General features: G+C 41.4%; 2 protein-coding genes across 2 annotated transcripts in view; both read left to right on the plus strand.

Moving 5' to 3' along the window:
- Nucleotides 1-23,495, plus strand: part of LOC149068360 (cuticle protein 10.9-like) — a 230,312-nt gene that overhangs the window by 26,469 nt on the left and 180,348 nt on the right. The gene's annotated exons all lie outside the window — the stretch shown is intronic.
- LOC149068362 (uncharacterized) lies at nt 5,004-18,845 on the plus strand. Its single transcript, XM_089251537.1, has 4 exons — nt 5,004-5,137; nt 13,634-13,882; nt 17,175-17,533; nt 18,497-18,845. Exons 1-4 carry the CDS (start codon nt 5,129-5,131, stop codon nt 18,672-18,674), a joined length of 795 nt encoding a protein of 264 aa, XP_089107663.1. The 5' UTR covers nt 5,004-5,128; the 3' UTR covers nt 18,675-18,845.

Below are 23,495 nucleotides of genomic sequence, written 5' to 3' on the forward strand. Positions count from 1 at the left end.
GTTTTCATTTTTGAGTAATAACTTGTTTCTATTTTTGAGTCCTAACTTGTTTTCATTTTTGAGTAATAACTTGTTTTCATTTTTGAGTCCTAACTTGTTTTAATTTTTGAGTAATAACTTGCTTTCATTTTTGAGTAATAACTTGTTTTCATTTTTGAGTAATAACTTGTTTTCATTTTTGAGTCCTAACTTGTTTTCATTTGTGAGTCCTAACTTGTTTTCATTTTTGTGTCCTAACTTGCTTTCATTTTTGAGTAATAACTTGTTTTCATTTTTGAGTCCTAACTTGTTTTCATTTTTGAGTAATAAGTTGTTTCTATTTTTGAGTCCTAACTTGTTTTAATTTTTGAATAATAACTTGTTTTCATTTTTGAGTAATAACATGTTTTCATTTTTGAGTAATAACTTGTTTTCATTTTTGAGTAATAACTTGCTTTCATTTTTGAGTAATAACTTGTTTTCATTTTTGAGTAATAACTTGTTTTAATTTTTGAGTAATAACTTGTTTTAATTTTTGAGTCCTAACTTGTTTTAATTTTTGAGTAATAACTTGCTTTCATTTTTGAGTAATAACCTGTTTTCATTTTTGAGTAATAACTTGCTTTCATTTTTGAGTCCTAACTTGTTTTCATTTGTGAGTCCTAACTTGTTTTCATTTTTGAGTCCTAACTTGCTTTCATTTTTGAGTAATAACTTGTTTTCATTTTTGAGTCCTAACTTGTTTTCATTTTTGAGTAATAAGTTGTTTCTATTTTTGAGTCCTAACTTGTTTTCATTTTTGAGTAATAACTTGTTTTCATTTTTGAGTCCTAACTTGTTTTAATTTTTGAATAATAACTTGTTTTCATTTTTGAGTAATAACTTGTTTTCATTTTTGAGTCATAACTTCAATTATTGCAATGCAGATTGCGTGTAGGCTACGTATATTGGTTAGAAAGTTCACCTTACCTGCACCATGTTGGACATACAAACCGGAATCTGAGGACTCAGGGTGCTTGCCACTCCCCCCCCCCCCCCCCACCTTTCCAACAAAATTTGTAATTGGGTTTACACCAGCTCCCAAGAATTCATGGATATACAGTGTAAATTTTATTACAGGATTCATTGACAGACTGGTGGTTATTTGTGAAGATGAAGATTTACAAGGAAGAAAATTCATCTCTGCCCCCACGGGTAGTTGAACCCCCGGTCTCTCGCTTAAGCTATGGAAACAGATGGAATATTGAACCTTGGAGCGTATTGAAAGGCTCCGTACATGAACGGCGGCAGCAATCATTTCAACATATACATAGACTCCAAGGTTGAAATATTCTGCCAGCTTTCATAGCTAAGATGGTAGAGCACTCGTCCGGCAAGCAAAAGACCAGGGTTCGAGTCCCCGTGGGGGGCGGAGATGAATTTTCCTTCTTGTAAATCTTCATATATCCACAAATAACCAGTCTCTCAAGGAATCTTGTATTAACAAGTGGAGAGGACATTTCTATATAAATTGTATTTTATACCGTCGACGCTCGATATAACGGCCCTTCCCATCGAAAAGAGACGTTATATTGTGAGGGTCGTAACAAGTGTCGACCGTCCTCCATACGGACGATCCTGAATCTCGTACACATGCGACGTCCAGCAACTACGCTCAGTGATGAAAAACCGAACAGAAACGTATTGAATATAGAAAGTCATAAACTGAAGAGCCAAAAAACTGGTACAAGCATGCGTATGCAAATAAAGAGATATGGAACCAATCAGAGTACGGCGCTGATGTCGGCAACGCCTATATAACACAACAAGTGTCTGGCATAGTTGTTAGATCGGTTTATGCTGCTACAATGGCAGGTTTTATCGAGATTTAAGTGAGTTTGAACGTGGTGTTATAGTCGGCGCACGAGAGATGGGACAGAGCATCTCCGAGGTAGCGATGAAATTTGGATTTTCACGTACGACCATTTCACGAGTGCACCGTGAATATCGGGAATCCGGTAAAAAATTGAATCTACGACATCGCTGCGGCCGGAAAAAGATCATGCAAGAACGGGACTGACGAGAATCATTAAACGTGACAGACGTGCAACCCTTCCGCAAATTGCTGCAGATTTCAATGGTGGGCCATCAACAAGTGTCAGCGTGCGAACCATTCGACGAAACATCATCGATATGGGCTTTCGGAGCCGAAGGCCCACTCGTGTACCCTTGATGACTGCACGACACAAAGCTTTACGCCTCGCCTGGGCCCGACAACACCGACATTGGACTGTTGAGGACTGGAAACACGTTGCCTGGTCTGACGAGTCTCGGTTCCAATTGCTTCGAGCTGATGGACGTGTACGGGTATAGAGACAACCTCATGAATCCATGGACCCTACATGTCAACGGGGGGTCACGACCTTACTTGAACAGGGGACTGTTCAGGCTGGTGGAGGCTCTGTGATGGTATGGGGCGTGTGCAGTTGGCGTAATATGGGACCCCTGATACGTCTAGATACGACTCTGACAGGTGACAGGTACGTAAGCATCCTGTCTGATCACCTGCACCCATTCATGTCCATTGTGCATTCCGACGGACTTGGACAATTTCAGCAGGACAATGCGACACCCCACACGTCCAGAATTGCTACAAAGTTGCTCCAGGAACACTCTTCTGACTTTAGACTCTTCCGCTGGCCACCAAAATCCCCAGACATGAACATTATTGAACATATCTGGGATGCCTTGCAACGTGCTGTTCAGAAGAGATCTCCACCCCCCTCTTACTCCTACGGATTTATGGACAGCCCTGCAGGATTCATGGTGTCAATTACCTCCAACACTACTTCAGACATTAGTCGAGTCCATGCCACGTCGTGTTGCGGCACTTCTGCGTGCTCGCGGGGGCCCTACACGATATTTGGCTGGTGCACCAGTTTTTTTGGCTCTTCAGTGTATAATATTACTATTTTAACACTGCCTACCATACTATATGTAGGTCAAGCAGCCTACAAGACAATGACTCACAAGATGATTGTTGAAAAATTGGAGAGAATTTTTCTTTGAATGCGTGAAAAATGGAACAGAATTTCTTTAAATTTTTGGAAAGCGTCCACTCCCGATACTATGGCGTTGTGGCACGTGTGCCGAGGGTTGCCAACGCCAGTGTGAATGCGAATGTCTAGCTTCGGTTTTGTTATAGATTTTAATGCATCGTGACATCGGATTAATGAGAATCCGAGGTGTGAAGCTTGGTAATCGCTCTCGTCTTTGATTGCAGCTTGTTTGGAGCTTTCCAGCCCAGGTGCTGGACCGCCCACTTGCAGCTTTTTTTTAGCTTTAAACCACAACGTCTCATCTATAATCATCGATGGGATGCAACACACAATCGGTGACCAGAAAAGGTATCACAAATCACCAACAGACGTAACAATATGCTCCGTGAAACCAGACACGACCCGGGCTCTGGCCCTCCTGGGATGTAAGCCCTTTACCCGTGTGGGTTGGATCGTACTGGGGAGGTTCGGGGCACCGGCCGGCTGAGTGGCTCTGATGAGCCCGCCGACGTTGCGTGGCCAGCCCAGGTGCTGGGTCAGTTCTGCAGTCACTTTTCTAGCTGAGTGGCTCTGATGAGCCCGTCGATTTGTGTAGCCAGGCCAGGTGCTGGGCCACTTCTGTATAGTCGCTTTTCCGGCTGAGTGGCTCTGATGGGCCCGTCGTTGTTGAGTGGCCACCCTAGGTGCTGGACCACTTCTGCATAGTCACTTTTCCGGCTAAGTGGCTGTGGTGAGCCCGTCGATTTGTGTGGCCAGCCCAGTTGCTTTTATGCTGGGTGCACACCGGTTAGACACGACTAGACAAGACAGAACAACGGTTATTGTCAGCGATTTATCTCATTTACCAACACTATCTTGGGATTAAACATAATCTTAGTCGAATATGATAAATTCTCGGTTTATTACGAAAAATTAATAAATCTGAGTTTGGAAAAAGAAAAAAAATTGGAATTTGCCCGGTTTTACTGTCCGTTATTGAGAGTGTCCACTGACGGGGGAATGGAAATACATCAAATCCCTATCCCGCGGGACCGGGGTTCCGAAAAGTGTCCGTTAACGGGGAGTTTCCACTGTACAAACATGGAAAAGTAGGAGAAAGTCGTCCACTATGTTTCATTCTCATTACTTTCCTTCCAGGCGCGATCGAGATCTTCCGATCCATTTTTAAGACCGTAAACAACAACAACCTGAATAAACATTTCAATACATTTCCTACTTAAAAGGCAATACAAAGAATATAACAATTAAAACAAAAGCCGTAGACAAAGGGCCCTTAAATCACGTTATCACCGACTCGTTAAGAAAAATACTCAAACTCTTAGTTTGTTCTTTTTGTTGTTGAACGGAACAGATTTCGCTTTACGACCGCGTCCTTCGATGTCACATTGTGTCCAATCTTTTAGCGTCAACCCCGGCATCCGAACCTTGAACGTAGAACCCGAAAACCTCCTTCCCGTAATCTTTGAGAACCATCTAAAGTCAAATGAGGAACGAAATGTTAATTGTCAAAATCAGTTTTGTTTTTGCTTAAACACGAGAACTAATTAAACAGAGAAAACAAAAAAAAACTCACTATACAATCAAACTGGTCAGCTCCAGTTATTATTATTATTATTATTTCTACGCGACATGTCACACCGTTATCTCAGTGTTAAAAACTAGATGATTCGGGTCACAGGGAAGGCGTGGGTCACTCCTGTTTAACAAAATATTCACAACTAGAAAAAAAGGGGGAAGAAAACAGACAACTTTGGAATTTACGATGCATTTTGTAAGAATTTTCCATGTAATTTGTTTCTCTTTTTATTATTATTATTTGGGACCCATCTTTCTTAACGGGTCCGAAACCTGACAGTTCAGGGTTGAGACACTAAAGTGTACTATCGGCTCATTGTTCATGCAATGCACCTATTACGTTAGGAGATAGAAGAGAGAGAGAGAGAAAAAAGAGGAATATCTCTCTGTGAGAGAGGTGTCAAAGTAAAGAACAACAACAAAATGGGTGCGAAAATCTAGCGATAGGGTTGAAAGTATTTAAAGGGTGGAGTTTTGGTTCGATCTCCACAAGTGGTTCGAGCTTCCAAACCGTTCAAATCCTCAAAGGAGAAAACATGATCCAAGTAAGTTTTTATTTTTTTGGATACTGCGCAGGGTATACAAGCCGATTTGAATTGAAATCACGGTTTAAAACACTTTAAAAAAAAAAAACTCATCGGTTTAAAATAATCACGAAAATTTAACTTTTTGTTTTATTTGACTTCAATTATAATAATGGTAAAAATAATCGAGGAAGTTATTGAAAAAAATGTAGTAAACTTCTATAGGTTAAAAGAAACATAGAGAAGACTAGCTATGTAATACCCGGCGCTGCCCGGGTTTTCTTCAATGAGGCTTTCTGGATCACGTGATATCTCTCTCTTTCTTTGAGGGACATGCAAACCGTGTCTAAGTTAACCAATATGGCGACTTCATGAAATAAACAAATCTAGATTTAAAGAAACTCAAAATTCAATATTTTTCCCCTTTTTGTAAGGGGCGCTGGGTATTTCGATCCCCCCCCCCATGCCCTTGAACTTCAAGTTATCCATCTCTGCCTATCTCTCCTGCAAAAATGCTTAATTAAAGCTGTGGAATTCCTTCGATGTACTTCACGGGTCCATAATTAATTTGAAAACATCCTAAACTATATGAATTTATGCAGTTGAATATCAAAAGACAATACGGAGACATTAATTTTAATGCTTGAGAAGATATACATAAAAAGTTGAAATCGATGTTATTGCATGGATATTATCCAACTCAAAAGTAGGTCCGGATAATTACTTCATATCTAATCTCCTGGGCTTCGTATATCTCTAAGCGAACTCAATGTTTCAAAAATCGAGAATTCAATTCAATTTTTTAAATTATTGATGTGACAGAAAATCCCACCAAATTTCCGCATTTCTACATTAAAATCGGCAATTTTAACACTGATATGCAGAAAAAGCCTCATTACGGAGGATTGAAAAAGTAACAAACCATTGTAAAGGCATATACACGTCTGTAAGGCATTGTTAGGGAAACCACGGTAACCAAAGTAAACGTTCTGAAAGCGATTGCCCCAAAAACCATTGTTGCCCGACAGATTTTCACCCATTTGGGGCCCTGCTCTGACGAACTTTTAAAGTAGCCTATCGTTCAGGTCGGCCCCCATTTGGTATATATACGCAAAATTTATCGACGATAGATCTAAAATATATAGGCTTTGAACCTAATCCCTAGGTGCACTAGAGAAAGATAGCTGTTCTATTTCTAGATTTTCGTGCTTGGGAAATATAGGGATCTAAACTTAGATATAAAAACTACACCAAGTATTTCTAATGTATGGCAATGGGGATACAAGAAAAACCAAATTATTTTTTGTGTAAATCCTTGAATTTCATACCCCTAAACGGCTGTTAAGGGTTTCACTAGCATTGGGCTTGGTAACCTGAAAAATACTCGGTGATGATTCCCTCCCATATAACATTTGGACTCCTCATGACCCTATTTGGGGGCGATGAGTTTTGTCTTAGTGGGTATTTACATTATAAAATATAATACTGGATAATTTTTCGTATTTGTTGCCCAAACGATTTCGACTCACCGGTAATTGCTCCATATAACCTTTAAACCCCCGTTAGGGCGATTGAATTTTGTTAAATCTCTTCTCAGTCAGTCTCTTCATTGCAATATTAAAATACTGACGAAATTTCATATTTATAGCTTCAGCGTTTCCAGCTCGGCGTGATTTTTCTATGTCACTTTTGAAGTCCCCCTTATGACCCCCCTTAGGGTAGGTGGTGGAATTTTGAAACCCTCTTCTTAGTGAGTCTTTACGTGTCACGAAATGAAACTAATAACCACTCTTTCAATGAATCTTGTATTAACAAGTGGAGAGGACATTTTTCTATATGCAGTGGTTGACATAGTAGCTCTCACTGCAGAGATCGCATTTCGGATGTTTTTGAGAGCTTTGCCAATTCGTATATTACCTAAAAGTGTTGATTATTCAACATTTGATATTCTTCTAGTGGGTCCTGGTCTAAATTTCTGAAATTTTCCGTCATGGGTCACTCACTGATCGAAATAATAATAATTATTATTAAATATTTCTCTTTTATAGACAAGTAATGTGAATTTATCGCCAATGTTGAAAATCATCATGCAGAATACTTCTTTTTCATGAATTATTGTAATCAGAAATGAGTTTCAAATTTCCAACCTAGGTGGCAGTACATTAAAAAAAAAACAAACCCCCTTCCCCCTCAAAATGTGAAAAATTTGTTAAGAGAAACCCGGGTGAGATATTTTCTGCATTATCAAATATCTTGAAACGGTTTTTATGCAGAGCATTTAAGGTGTAATATGCGAAAATGAGTAATTAAGGCGGGCAGGAGCATACACGGGATCGACCTTTGCGGGGGGGAGGGGGGGGGGGAGGGGCACAAAATTCATGTTGAGCACAGAAATTTTGTTCCCGAGAAATTTTGAGTGACCACCCTTCAAAAAGCATTGAAATTAGCAGAAATTGGTTTACATAGCGTATAAACGGTATTTTCTTTTGGATATTTCGATTTGTCGGCTTGGGAGTGGGAGGCACGGCCCCCCCCCGAGCACCCCTTGCGTACCCCCCTCCCCCCAAAATGAAAACAGGCAAATAAAAATATTGTAATTTCAGGCATTTTACCTCGAGCTCCAGAGTTCTGGTGGTTATAATATTTTCTTTTTAAATTCCCCTTTTTTTTTATCGATTACTAGGCCTATAACCACTTGATAGTTGGCCTACACGCACCTACTACACATTCCTCTGCAAAATTTCTAACGAATTGGTAGACATGTCGGAATGTGTTTGCGTGTGTGTATTTACGTATCCCTAGGGTTACCAACCGTCCTCCTTTTGGATGTTATTTCTAGTGACCTCCTACGTTTCGGAAAATTCGCTCGTTTATCGAATATTTCCTGAATTGGTGAAAATTCCTTTTTTTTTAGGTTTCCGGAATTTTTTTTTTTTTCAGGCAAATTGTTTTCTTCACTCATGGCCCCCACATCCTGTAGCGGGGACCCTAGGTTGGGATCTTTTGCGGGTCCCTCGGTCAGACTTTTAACGGGCCCCAGGGATAGAGTCCTGTCAGCCCCCCCCCTATGTGAGAGCCATGTCTTCACCCCTTTGAAACATATCATTCATATGAGTGTCTTGTGGTTTTTCTTCCCCCGCACGCATTCACCAATAGCCGTCGAAATTCCCAGAATTTTTCCCGTTTCAGAATTTTAGCTGTTCTGTGTTTTTAGAGTTGGAAAAAACCGCTGCGGCCGGTTTTATTGGCCGAAATAGTGGCGCCATCTGCAATGGAAATTAGGGTAAGTGTCGTCACTAAGGATGCGTGCGCAGACACGTCCTCCTTTTTCTCAGTTTTCGGAACAAGTAACACTACGTATCCCTAGCGTATTTATGTTGTGAGACTAGTGCTCTCTTGTTTCGTGTTCTTGATGGTGCTGCCATCTGTCGACTGGTACATACGATCGTTTATAATCGATCGATCCCCAGAACGGAAGCGATTTCAATCGTCCCCCCCCCCCCAACCTGTTTGAGGAAAACTCTCTACGGAGCTAGAATCGAGCTGAGTTTACGAGAGAGTTTCCCACACAAGTCCCATGTTTAAACCCACAGCTTCTACCGGCCCCTGGACCACTACATCGTTTCCAGGAGACGATATTGCCCACTTCGAGAAACGCTGGTCTATACCAAGGGTATTCAACGCATGTCCCGGGGGCACGACCGCAACTAGGGGCGAGCAGGTGGGTCTCGTGCCCCGAGCGTTGGACCAGAGGGGGCGCAAATTTCATTGTCAAACCTTACCTTCAACATTACAAGGGGGCACCAAAATGCGCGCTTGCCCCGGGTGACCGAGGTTGTGACCCTGCCCGGGGGCCACGTTTGGCCCTCGGAGCTTTTTTGCAGTGACTCGGCGACCGACAAGGTTACATACATAATTACATAATTTAATAGAAATGCTTCAATGAAAAAAAACCATAATTCCCAAATTGGTGAAATAAATAATTTCGAAATGACTTTTAGAAAGCATTTGAGATATAATTTCATAATTATTGAAAGAAATATTTTCCGAATTATGGAAAAAGAAATAATTTCAGAATTAATGAAAAATACTTTGAATAATGAATTGGTGAAAACGTTTTCTGGAAAATTGAAAAATATTTTCTGAATCAATGAATTAAGGAATTATTTTTATTTTAGGAATATCATTCTTTTTTAATAATTCCTCATTTTAGGAATTATTAAAAAAGAAATATTTCCAGAATTAATGAGGGTTCGTATCTAGCAATAATATCAAAATTAATGAAATTTATATTTCATGGGAAAAAAATTTCACAACACAAATGCAAATATGCTATTAAAATCAATTTCTGTTAATTTCAATGCTACACTCACGTCCATAAATTAAGGATAATGCCAGCTCCGGCAAATAAAGGTTCAGAAACAAAACAAACGTTACTTATTCATAAAGCCCATTTATTAAACAAAAGATAAAGAACAAAAACGATGGTGTGTGTATGATACCATTCATAAAAACTACGATTTTTGCTCCCTGGAGCAATTGTAAAAAATATCTCCTTTACAAAAACTTACTATTACATGGTTGGTATGATGGTTAATACACTGTATGTCTCCCATGCGATGAAATACAGTCCGTACAACACCTAGGCATGCTGAGTGTCAAATTATCGATCTGATCTTGGGGAAGATCACTCCACTCAGCAAGCAATGCTCTCCGAAGTTCCGGTACACATGTAGGAGGTGGTTGACGGGCTGCAACTCGTTGGCCAAGCATGTCCCACACATGCTCTATCGGATTCAAGTCAGGTGAGAATGCTGGCCATTCCATACGGGTTATATCCTCAGATTCAAGGCATTCGTTTACGATGTTTGCTCGGTGAGGACGGGCGTTGTCATCCATAAACACAAATTCTGCGCCCATGGCACCCCTAAACAAACGTACATGTTGTTACAGAATGATGTCCCGATAAATTTGGGCTTTCATGGTTCCGGTTTGAACATGCAGATCTGTTCTGGAACCCAGTATAATTCCACCCCAAACGAGCAATGCTGCACCACCGTAGCGGTGTCGTTCAATGATGTTGTCTTGGTGGTAACGGGTACCTGGCGTTCTCCATATGAAAGTCCGACGTGAATCAGACTGCAAGCTAAACCTGGACTCGTCTGAAAACATCACACAAGCCCACTGTGACGATGTCCAGATTGCATGTTCTCTACTCCAGGCTAATCGCTGCCGACAGTGAGCTGCCGTGAGCGGAACACATCTAACAGGCCTGCGAGCATATAGACCAATATCTCCCAAACCTCCGTACACGGTTTGCCTTGAAACTGTGGTACCCGTGGCTGCAGATAGCTGACGAGACAGGTCGGATGCTGTGCTCCGTCTGCTTCTTTTGGCAGTTATTGCCAAATACCGGTCTTCATTCGGCGTTTTAACTCGGGGGCTACCTGTACTGTAACGTCTACTGACATTTCCGTTATCTTGGAATCGTAGCCAAAGCCTAGAGATGACACTTTGGGCAATTCCAAGTTCCTCGGATACTTCCATCTGAGTACGCCCACATTCCAGGCGGCCGTTAATTCTACCACGTAAAAAATCCTCCACATGCGCCCTCTGTGTCATAACTATTCGCTTATGGCACTGAGCGCCTTACAGAACTCTTGTGAACAATTTCACTTCTTTGCCACCATTCCTTATATACCCCTCCCCCCCCCCCACACTCTCGTCATTGTGACGTACTATCGGCATCCTCTGGTGGCTTCCTGAAATTTTTTGAGAAATCAAAATTTCTCTTTAAGAAATTCACTGCGACCCATGCTATGGTCCACGTATGCTAAACCCATGGACTGTGGACAAAATGTGGCCCCTCAGGATTATCTGATGTGGCCCGCCGCCTCAAACCAAACCTAATTTTGTAAAAAAAGGAATTAAACGCGGCACATTTATACAGATGAATTAAGTGAATCGTGGCTCAATTCCAGAGAATTTAAGCATCCCATAGCACATTTCCAAGTGATCCGCGTAACATTCCTAGATTACTGAAGTGATCCACGACTTGAATACGGATCACTCGAGTGACGCGCGTCACAGTTCCAGAGTTCCAGAGCACTTGAAGGATCCGCGGAACATTTGGCGATCACTAACGTGGCTGTATAGAGGACTCATCAACAGGGAGAATGTTAGTTGAGGTGTCCACAAACTAGAGAAAGGTTTTTTCGTATTTGGCGAACAAGTAAAGATGCCATTAAGAATATTTCATAATTTTATAATGGGCTGGTTGATAACGTACGCATCATTCTTTAACGCCCCTCCTCCCTTGTCATCAAAAGTCAGCAAATCTGAACTCCCGATGTTGACATAATACTTGAATGGCCCCAAAGAGACTTCCTGAAAATTATTGCCGAGATGAACTCGGAAAGAGAGGTCTGCTGATCTCCACCGGGAATTGGACCTTGCTTTTCTTGCAGTCCAGCCGAATGCGCGAACTTCTCCGCGCATATTACAGTAGGCACAACTTTACTTTCCTTATAACATGCACCATAACTTGACGCGTGCTGTGGAGTGGACTTTGCAGCCTTCCTTAACTTCAGTAAATGGCCCACAAGCGGCGACAGCAAAGAGAAAGAGGATTTTTTTTTTCTCTGCTGAGACCAACAGAGCTTTTTTTCCGAGTTCTAAGTATCATTCAGTTCTTACTAATGACCGAGGGCTGGTACGCGGAACTCCAGCTGATCGTATCTGGCCCGCGGGCCGTCATTCTTCAAGCCCTTTCAACGTGAGCATGTCCAGAAAGACATGTTTATATGGGAAAATACAGTAGACTTCTCTCGACTCTCTATGTACAGTCAAACCACGATAATGAGTCACTGTTGGGAGAGCAAAAATATGACTTGATAAGCGGAGTGACTCGTTAAACGGAGTAGGCCATAGCTGTGCCAGTTCCTGCCTGAGGATAATTGGGACTTCCAAAGAGTGATCCGGTAAGCGGAGTGACGTGTTAACCGGGTGACGCACTAACGAAGTTTGACTGTATATGGTATACCCATCCTAGTCTCTTGGCGCCATGGTGTCACCAAATCATCAGAGCTGTCGCCAAATATCGCGAATTTGGCAATATTTACACAGGAATGCGTTGATAATACAGCGGTACTCAAACTTTTTTGACTCGCGGAGCCACAAGGAGCCCCAAGGGCTCCGCGGAGCACCGGCTGAGAACCGCTGCGTTAATACATACGACAATGACTATTTACTGGCGAAAAATGACATAATAAATGATAAATAAGAACTATTTGCATAATTTTTTTTGTAGCAGTATTTACATCCTCGGAATTTTTTTCTCTGCAATAGATTTTTAAAACGTACAGTACAGTGCACAACGAACATTTGCATTATGCATACATTTATTTATAAAAAAACATAATATTTATGTATAAAATATTGACCTGTACCGAGATGTCACAAAATATGGAAAGTAGAGGGTTTTGGTGGTCGGGGGAAAGGGTAGGAAGTGAGCATTTATAGAACTCCGGCCTATCCAGCTTCTCTGTTATCCGGCCCGCCCTGCCGTCACATTAGGCCGGATAGTCCGGATTCTACTGTATAAACATTTTTGAGTGAAATCGTGAGTAGGAAAATCATGTTTCATACAAAATAAATAATACGTCAAATGCCAAAAAAAAATTAAAAAAATCGACATAATTGCCAATTATTGCTAAAAAAAACACTAACGACGGAAAACAAAAAGCTATCGGCAATCACAACGGATTAGTCATAACTTTATCATCATTTATAATAATTCATAAAAATTATCTTCATAAATTATCTTCCTCCTTTAGTGAAGATAAAATTCGAACAAGATTCGGTAAAAATATTTAAGGAAAAAAAAAAAAAACGGGACATTTTTCTAGATGGCCAAAAAAATTTCGGGAAAACACGGGAATGTCCCGTATTTTCGGGAATTTCGTACGTCCCGTAAAACACGTGACATATCGTATCCCTCAATCACTCAAGCACGATGATTTTTCCTTACTGGTTATCCTGTAACACTGGATAATGTATTTTCGTATAATCGAAAAAGATAAGATTATACATGTCCATCTCTACTGACTTTATATATGGCGTCTATTTGACAACATTGCTTCCTCGGTAGAAATTTATTACGATCTTAGGAAAAAACCCGAGAACTTGTACTTTTATGTATTTTACTTTCTACAACAAACGTTTAAAGAAAAGTAAACAAACGGGTCGCTCGCGGGACAAACACAAAAAAGGGCGAAAGTGTTGTTTCTTTTCCCCATAGACGGCGTTCCACCACGTCTTGAGATCTTTATCTCGGAAACATGGACGGCGACGATTTATGTCGCGGCTGTCGGATGACCTGACCTCCAAATGGCAACATGGATGTCGAAATGTTCATGCAAACTTTCTCTTACAAGTTGAATAGAATACTGTGTGTATATTTAATATTGATATTGAATTAATTTGCCCGGTTTTTTTTTTTTTGTTGCCCTTTCGCAGGTCGCTATCGTATTGTTCCTCTTGGCCGTCAGCCAGGCAGCTCCACAGTTCCATCACGTGGATTCGGGCCACCATGGACTCGTTAACACCATCCATCACGTGCCTGCAGCACCCGTGCACCACTCGGTAGGAGTAGCACACCATGAGTTGAACGCTCATCATCATCCTACCAGCACTGTTATCGCACACCCCGTTCCTGCTGTGAGATACACTACTGACCATGCTCATGTACATGGTCATGGTCACGTGGTAAGTGAATTATCTTCAATTTTTTTTTTTTTTTATAGAAATTGAATTTATATAGAAGGTGTGCCCGAGTGGCCGGCTCCCCAGCACGATCCAACCCTCACGGGTAAAGTGCTTACATCCCGGAAGGGACAGAGCCCGGCCGTTTCTGGTCTGACAGAGTGGTCGGCTGAAATTGGTTTTCTGTTGTAGTTCTTATTTTCCACGAGCGAGTGTAAACCGATCTCACCATTAAAAAGTCTCACCACCGAAAGAAACAGGCCTACAAAGTTATAAATATGCAGTTATTAAACTTCACTCGCAATTTGAAATGTAGATGGCAGCACTGAAGTATCAGACCCAACACTAGATACGCACTCGGACTGTTAGGGTGGTGGTGTCACGTAATCAAATACACGGAAAAACATCTAGATGTTAGCAACTTCACCCAATGCGTCTTTTCTGCCGATGTCGGAATCACAGTCACACAATAATGCAATCAAGAGATACAATAATGCAACTGCGCCGAAATTGGTTCCGCGCTCAGGAAAAACCTAGGAAGAATTCATTTACAAGCTAGTTGTTGATTTCCAACGTGTTTCAAAAGGATCAAATCTGCTTATGGATCAAGTCTAAGCAACGCCACCTATTGGTGATGATTCTAACTGATTTTTCTTGTGTCAGAAAAAATCGGAATCTTCGACAAGTGTAAGGGCACAAAATATCTGGTGGCTCTCTCTGAGGGAATTGTTTGTTTAAAAAATATTGTGTTTAAGTTCATAGTGAGAATTTTTTAAAAGGCATTGCCTAAACAGAAATTTTCAATGCTGAAATACAATCTTCAAGCACATTAACCTTAAAAAAAGAACTGTTCAGGCAAGTTTTTCAAAGGTTCCCACACATTTTTCGAACGTTTTGAACGCAGTCATTTCGGAAGACGTTCAAAATACATTCTTTAAAAACATTGCTCAAACGTTAACCCCCGTCGCGTACAAGCTGCTGGCGATGAATTTGGATGATCTGCATTAAACGTATAGGCGATAAATATGGTAGCCTTGTTCGCACGTTAAAAAAGGAAGAAAGAGAAAGAAAGAAAGGGGGGAAAAAAGGATGAGGTAGGAGAGGAACAGTACAGACAATAGATAATTAGATAGAGTTACAGAGAGAGAGAGAGATAAAGAGATGTACAGTTTTTTACTTTTTTTACCCTGACCAACGTGTTCACGAACAGTATATAAGGATTCGTTTTGAGAAGGATATATTATATGTGCGTGGGAGGGGGGGGGACGCCGTGAAGAACGAGGAGGAGGGGAAAAACTGGGGAGAAGAGAGAGAGGGGAAACACCCACGTAACTTCATAGGGTTACAATAATCTCCGCGATGAGAAAAAAAGAGGTTGAAGAAACGGTCAGATGGATTTAATTTATTTCACTGGCATTTTTTTGGACGCAATATTGCGTTCCTGATCATAAAAAGGTTAAAATGCATTTTTTTGGCACATATTTCTCCAATTTTTTAAAAAAGGATTATATATAGGCAAAGTTTTCAAGCGGTTAAAGGGAATTTTTTAGGTGAGAATTTCCAAAGTTTGAACAAAGTGATTATTCAAGTACATTTTCCTGAATGAATAGTTACGAACATTACTGTAAAAGAAATGTTTAGGCTCAAGTTTTTCAAACTTGTTAATTAATGTTAAATTAATACTTGTTTATTAAATTATATTCGAAAGAACTGTTTGGAACACATTTTTTGAGCGTTTGAAAACTTGGAATAAGGCTTTCTCGTAAATAAGAATTGTTTGGGAAAATTTTTTTCCATGTTTCGATAGAGCGTTCCTAAGCACATTTGATAGACATTCGAAAAAAGTTGTTTAGGCATATTTTCGTGATTTGAAAATTTTGAGGCACATTTTCAAGCTTTGGAAATTTTTTGGCACATTTTTCAGATTTTGAAAGTTATAGGCACATTTTCAAACTTTGGAAATTTTTTGGCACATTTTTAAGATTTTGAAAGTTATAGGCACATTTTTGAGCTTTGGAAATTTTCAGACACATTTTTGGAGAGTTTGGAAATTTTAAGCACAACTTTTTGAAAGTTTGAAAGACCTTTCAAGACATTTTTTTAGACGTTTTTTATGCACATCAGATTTCCAAAAAATATTGTTTAGGAAATTTTTTCAATGGTTCAAAAACATTTTGGGTACAATTTCGAAAGAATTGTTCAGATACATTTTTTCAACGTTAAAAGGTATATTTAGTGCAAGTAAATTCATGGTGACCATTTTCCAGTATTTTTGAACCATTAATTTACATTTCCCAGACGATTTCTCATGTTTCTGTACGACTTGACTATCTTGTGTGAACCAGTTGAAGCTGTTCAACTACAGACGGTGGCGTATTTACAGTGGGGGGGGGGGGCTTAGTGGGCTATAAGCCCATGGCGATTAATTTGAGGAATGAGCGACCGAGAAAATTAGTAGAATGGGAGAAGGGCGACAAAATTTGTACCATAAATAAATAGACGTCTGCCGAGTAGTCATTTTCACGCATGGGCCTACCTGGGCACGGTCAGGGCCCCTTTAGAGCAGGGGGGGGGTCCCATACAAATGAGATCAGATTAAAAGTTTCCAGAGAATGCGTGTAAATTTTGGTTACGGACAAGCATGAGCCTGGTAGGGCCTCAAAAATATCACTTTGCCTAAGGGCCCTTCATGCTCTTAATACGGCCCTGCTGCCGACACTGTAAGAACTTGAGTCAGTGAGGGACCAAAAGAGTGACCTAGCGAAATTGCAAGCACGCGAATGGACAAAAGCGTGACTCGGTGCGTGAGCAAGCATGTGAATGAACACAAGAGTGAGCTAGAGCGCGGCAAGCATGCGAATGACTAAGAGAATGACTTAGACATGTATAAATGTGTAAATGATCAAAAGAGTGACCTATAAGGCAAGGAACTATCGCGCTGAGCGACCATCTACAGCATGTGAAGTATGCAATTGACCAAAACAGTGTGCAAGCATGAGATTGACTAAAAGAGTGATTTAGAGAGTATGTGAACATGGGAGTGACCAAGAGAGTGATTTAGAGACACAGTTGCATTTGTACGAGTGGGGGAGAAGCCAGGCGGGTTATAGAGCATGGTGGCATATACGAGGAAAGATTAGTCAAGATAATCAGACTAGAATGGCAGAAGGGCTGAAAAAAATTTGGCGCTAAATATATAAATGCGTCTCTGACCACAGGTTGAAACTTGATCCACCCTGATACGAAAAAATGTTTAAATAATAATAATATTTTTATTTTCATTCCCAAATTCCAGGCCGTTGTCGATGAAGCGCCTAAACCCTACGCCTACGGCTACGAATCACCAGCCGACGGCGGTTCCAGTTCCAAACAGGAAAGCTCCGACGGCGCCGGAAGGGTCACCGGTTCGTACACCGTCAGCGACGAAGACGGACGTCTCCGCAAGGTAGAATACTACGCCGACGAAACCGGTTTCCACGCCAACGTCCAGACGAACGAACCAGGGACGGCCAACCAGAACCCAGCTGACGTCCAGATGGAATCCACAGCCGTCAACGAGCCTGCCGTGGAACCGCATGCCGTCCATCACGCCGCTCCCGTGCACGTCCAGCCCGCTCATCATGTCGCTCATCACCCGAATCTCGTTTACAGAAGGTGGGTACTTCCCCCCCCCCATTTGACGTATACAAGGTGAGGGTGCTGTCGTCCCGCAGCGGGTTGCAGCTTTTTTGAAAATGAACTGAAATACTAAATCCCGATCGCAGCCAAGTTTAGTTTCTTTCTTTCACGAATGGCACCCCTTTTTCTTCGTGGAGATCTGTAACCTTGTAATTACTAGTTACCTTCGCCTACTATATCGGCAAATTTATAACCAGATTTATAAAGGGCTCGCCAATTCAGATGTATTTGAAAAAAACATTTCTAACTTTTTTTCCAAGAACTTTTTTAGAAATAAGGGGTAATTTTCCTCCCCTTCACTGCTAACCCCTTCTTTGATTTCTCTGAAGGTTAACAGCATTAATATCAGATTCAAAAACGCCAATCTGCACGTTTGGCATAAGTTCGGTGAATTTGGCAGGATTTGAAAGCGACGCAATCAATTTTTAAAACGTTGTAACTCCATAATTATTGTTCCAATCAAAAAACTGAAAACACTCTTCCATGTTAGTTTTTCACAAGGAATCACGTATATAATTATTGGGAAGTCGATAGAATGCAGAAACAATAAACTTCAAGTCAGGCTAACAACGCGTACAACGGAATGTACCAATTCGTTGGAAATTCTGTAGAGAAATGTGTACGACGTGCATGTGGGGTTAAGTAGTAGTAGTATCCACCCTCTATATATAGTTACCCAAACTAATTTGTCCATCACCCCCCCCCCTTCCTCAAAAAAAATGTCCCTCTCATCGCCTTGATGACAACTCATGTCAACCCATAAGTTCCTATACAAAACACAATGCTTCCATCGGCCCCATGAATCTTTCCTCAATCCCCCCCCCCTCCCGAGGGACATGCTTCTCACTTTGGGAAACACTATGCGCATAAATTTACCGTTTCAACCTCCGCGTCACGACAACCGAGCAATACTAATTATGACCATTTCACGCATTTCAGATATCCAGTTCACCACCCAGCCGTGGTAGTCCCAGCAGCACCACACGTATACGGTGCCCACCACGGATCTGCCTTGACACATCACCATCCGGTTGTCGTCGGCGGTCACCATGCTACAGGTTATCTTGGTCATCCCTATCATCATCGGCCACTGGTTCGAGTGGTAGGACATCACTAACGAGGCAAGGACTACGGAACGGGGAAAAAGCATACGGGTCACTTTGATTTTCTTTTGGTCTGGTGAATTGCATGTTACGAGGGGATTGGTCACAAATGTGCTGTATATGTGTAAATATTCTAATTGCTGGCTTCGGATTTCGAGAAAAATAAAGATTTGTTTTTGAATTCATGTATGTGTGTGTGTGTGCGTGTTACTTACTCTGGTAGGTTTCGTCTTCTCTATGTTGTGAAAGTCATGTGATCTCTGGATTCGCTGGCCTTGTATTAATTCGTCCGTGCCGGAGCTGTCTCATGAGGAACTGACGCAGCACCTCCTAGAGACGGAAGGCCTCTGCACGCTGTTCCTGTGACGTCAGCAAATAATAAAAATTTTCCCTCAGAATAAAAAAATTCACTGCTCATGCCAGCATCATCGCTGTGTGGAAAAGAAATGCTCTCAGAATTGGCGATTTCTATGCCCCACATCCAATCGCCATGCAGTATTTGTGAGCCAACCAGTAAGACTCTACGCCAAAATAAGAAGAAACGGAAAAGGATGTTGTGGTTCACAAACTGTGGGGAACTCGCTAGGTAGTCTTGGCGACGTTATAGACGAACTTGGCAAACCTTGCGGAGGCCTTCTATCTCTAGGAGGTGCTGACTGGCGTCGTTACCAGCTGATGTGATGCGTGACGTCATTGCTCAAACAGAACCGAGAGTGCGCCCGCATTTGCTACATTTGTTAATTACGATATTTGCAATCGCTCTACTGCCCACTTTACTGAATTATTTTTTCGATTATTGTCATTAGTACTTGCATATTTATTGGCTTGCTTGGGCCAACCATTTAAACATTTAAAATAAGAAATTTTGCATTTGCTTATGAGGGAACTCCCACTAAGGATATTTTTCTCGGCTACACTTCAGCTGAATCACGTACGTTGGCTAATTAAATCGAAAGCCAACTCGAGACAAATAATTTCAATTATTCTCTTTGGAAATTCCTATAGTTTTTAATTATCTCGTGTTATTTTGATTTGAATTAGCTGTAGGTTTTAGAAGTGTTAACTTCGTTATTAGGGGCCGTTCAATTATTACGTAAGCAAATTTTTAGCCATTTTTTTGACCCCCTCCTTCCCTTGTCAGCGAAAGTCAGCAAAACATTGACCCCCTTGATCAGAGACGTACACGGGGGGGAAGGGGGGGGGCATAGGGCACTTGTTCCCCCTCCCACCTCCCCACCCCCCGACGATCAAAAATTTATTTTTTAATGCAAAAAAGTTGATTTCAGTGTTATTTGAAGGCCATGAACTCAAAATTTATCTTTAATAAATTCATTGCGACTCACACTCTAAGCCATATAATGAAAAATCGCATAAATACCCTTGGCTCGCGGACCAGATATGGCCCTGGGGGTTATCGGATGTGGTCTGCCCTCCTCAAACCTAATTTTGTAAAAATGAACTAAGCGGCACATTTACAGATCGCTTAAGTGGCTCGTGGTACAATTCCAGAGCATTTAAGCGGCCCGTGGCATATTTTCAGATCACTTAAATGACCCGGGACACAGTTCCAGAACACTTAAGCGCTCCGTGACACATTTAGAGATCCCTTGAGTGACATGTGACGTAGTTTTAGAGCATTTTGAGTAGCCTCCAGTGCGGTTCTAAGCTACCCGCAGCACATTCTCAGATTATTTAAGTGAGATCCGCGGCATACGATTACGGATCACTTGAGTGATGCGTGGCACAGTTCCAGAGCACTTTGATCCGCGGAACATTGAGACATCACTAAAGTGGTTCTGTAGGGCACCTATCAATAGGGGGGATGTTACTACAAGTGCCCACAATCTATCGAAACGTTTTTCTCGTTTTTGGCGCACCGAGTAAGATGTCATTAAAAATATTTCATATTTTCATAAAGGGTGGTTGATGACGTAAGCATCATCCAACCCCCCACTTTCTTTACCATCAAAAGTCAGCAAATCGGAAACCCCCTTCCCCCCATCGATGTTGACGTAATACTTGAATAATCCCTCACCAATACAACTGCAACATAAAAATATGGGGAGCAAATATGTAAAAAAAATGTAGTTTTCAGATAGGGCTTAGGTATGATATCTTGTCCAAAGCATTCGAACGTACTCGTATCTTATTCAAAATCGAGATTCTCTTAAAATGGATTCATAATATGGTGTACAGTAACCCGTGTACCACGGGTACACGGTTCCCGACACGGTACAGTAGAGGCTTTCAATTTTTTTTTTTTCAGATAAACCTAGAAGACGATTCTTCAGATCATATTCACGATCACCAGGTTGAAAATGATTGCTGCAAATATGAGCGTACTTACAGTTTACTTGATCGAGCCTCTTGCATCCGGGCATTCATATTTTGCGAGGATCTGCAGTCTCTTGAGGTTTTTAGGAAAATTGTGATAAGTAACTTGAATCTCAAGTACCTTTGTTCACTGAAGCCCCGTTCCCATGTACAATAAAACATCCCGGGAAGTTCCCGGTAACGGGGATTTTCACTACAGACCGTTCACATGACGTTAAGTTTATGCCGGTAATTCCCCTCTTCTTTCCGGAAGTCGTCACTGGTTACGTAGGTTGAACGGAAGTGATTGATTCAAGAGGGTTGACGAAGGAGCTTATAGCAGTTTTCGCGGCGCAAAGGATTATGGGAGAGAAGGTTGGGGTGTCGACCTCCAATCCACCCCAAGAAAGATGGGCTTTTTTTTGATGAGCTGCTCTCCCACCTTTTTCTTCCCTACGAGGGGAAAAAAGTTGTCATGCCGGTAATTATCACCAAAGCGACCCCCAATCTTGCACGTGTGAACGGGGCTTGAGTATAGTTCTTCCACGTAACTATCGCACAAGACCTCGTATTTGCTTTCCATTTTCACAAGAGAATCACAAAAAAAAAAAAAAAAAAATCAATGAGATTCACAAGCGATGGAAGTGAAACTTCTTGTTGAATCCTTATATTTCCTAACCCCCCCCCCAAACATGACTGACTTGATCTAATTGACCCCCTTATACCTGAAAACACTATCCGCCCCTAGAATTCTGACAAGTTTGGCGTCATATGGAATCATAATTGAACCCACTGTAAATCCCACGTGTGGCAGATTTATTCACTAAAAACTTCTGGCGATAATCAGGGTTTTGTCCAAATGAGAGCGGGGGCGCGGGTATTTTATCGGGAATGTAATTTTGTCAACTTGATGCAACTGAACCACATTTGGATGAAATCCGATAAAATCGATAAACGATAAATCAGATAAAATCTTCAATAAACGATAACTTATTATACGGCGGCGGCCCCCCATTACCCTGTCTCACCACGTTCGCTGTTTGGGAACACGAACACCCCCCCCCCCTTCATTCCCGTGCATCTGACAATTTGTGGTGAATTATAATATAATAAATCATATTTATCCTGTGCAACGGTTAAAAGAAATTAAATTTTTCAAACGAAGATGTTAGGAAAAAAAAAATTGGACGGGTTCGAAGGGACTCGAACTCATAACTTTCGTTTTAAGTGTCCCGTGAACTTTCCACCGTGCCAATGGTGTTTGCTGAGCTGAAGTTGAATTTAATATATCCATTATTAAATGTCGCCAGGAAATATGGTGGCACCAAATGGATCAAAAGTTGCGGTCTGCTGTGACGTTTCTATGACATCACAGTTGCTTGACTCCGTAATGTGGAGATCTCAGAATTTCAAAGCGCTACACACAATTTCTATGATGGTAAAGAAGAAAAAAAAACGCTACTGGTAGAGTAACAAGATTCTACGGACCGGGAAATAAACGGAGATATTAACAGACTAAGGCGCATGTGCAGAGCTGCTGTCTTTCCCGTGACGTATGACGTATTACGTGACGTAAGATTACAGTTAAGATATTAAGCAGTTGTAATTAATATATGTAACATTTCTTTTGTGTGAGATAATATGATAGTTTGCGCTGATAATCACTATAGTGAGAGCTGTCGCAACTCCCTGCGCTCGCGTCGCCGGTATCGCCACGTTCGTTCGTGGTTGGGGGACGACCCGATTACTGAGTAACAGCCAAGAAAAGTAAATCAGAGTTCATAACAAAAAACAAAAAAATTAAAGAGAAAAAATAATGTAACAACGAGCCACTTCACTAAACACTAACTCTGGCCATATATCTGTATTGCAATTTACTGCCATTAATGAGTTGGGTTGGAAATGAAGGCACTAGTCTACTGGTGTTCGCCTCAAGTTCGTTAGGGAAAAAGTATCTTATCTATATCGGGTTTGAACCAGGACCGTGACAGTAACATTAACGGTGATAGACGAGCATCTTACCACCACGCCACGCGGGGGTAGATGGGACGAGCTGGAATCGAACACATAACCTCCGGATTGCGAGTCCTACACTCTACTGACTGCCCGAAACCGGTTGCCAATATGCGTTCTTATTAGATATATGAATAGCACGAATAAGTCACGAGGGAGAGTCGATTGCTCCAGGAGTGTGCTTTGGGCTATTCATTGCTCCGTGTCTCGATGCGTAGTTGTAACTGAAGGTAATAAACTTTGTGCGACAATTGTGTGTGAACTCTGTGCAAATCCACCTCCCCCACCCCCACAAGATTCTAGAGACCAGGGCACAGATAAATAAACAGACTAAAGCGCATGTGTGGAGCTGCTCTTTTTCTCGTTACGTATTACGCAACGTCAGATTACAGTTAAGATTATCAAAGATTGGATATATTAATAGCCCGAATAGGTCACAAGAGAGAGTAGCTTGCTCCACGCATGTGCTTCAGGATATTCACTGCTTCGTGTTCTGTGATCCATACATA

Source organism: Pholcus phalangioides, unplaced genomic scaffold (assembly GCF_987345545.1).
Source record: "Pholcus phalangioides strain wild (caught in Gottingen) unplaced genomic scaffold, Ppha-v1.0 ptg000027l_1, whole genome shotgun sequence".
NCBI classification, from domain to species: Eukaryota; Metazoa; Arthropoda; class Arachnida; order Araneae; family Pholcidae; genus Pholcus; species Pholcus phalangioides.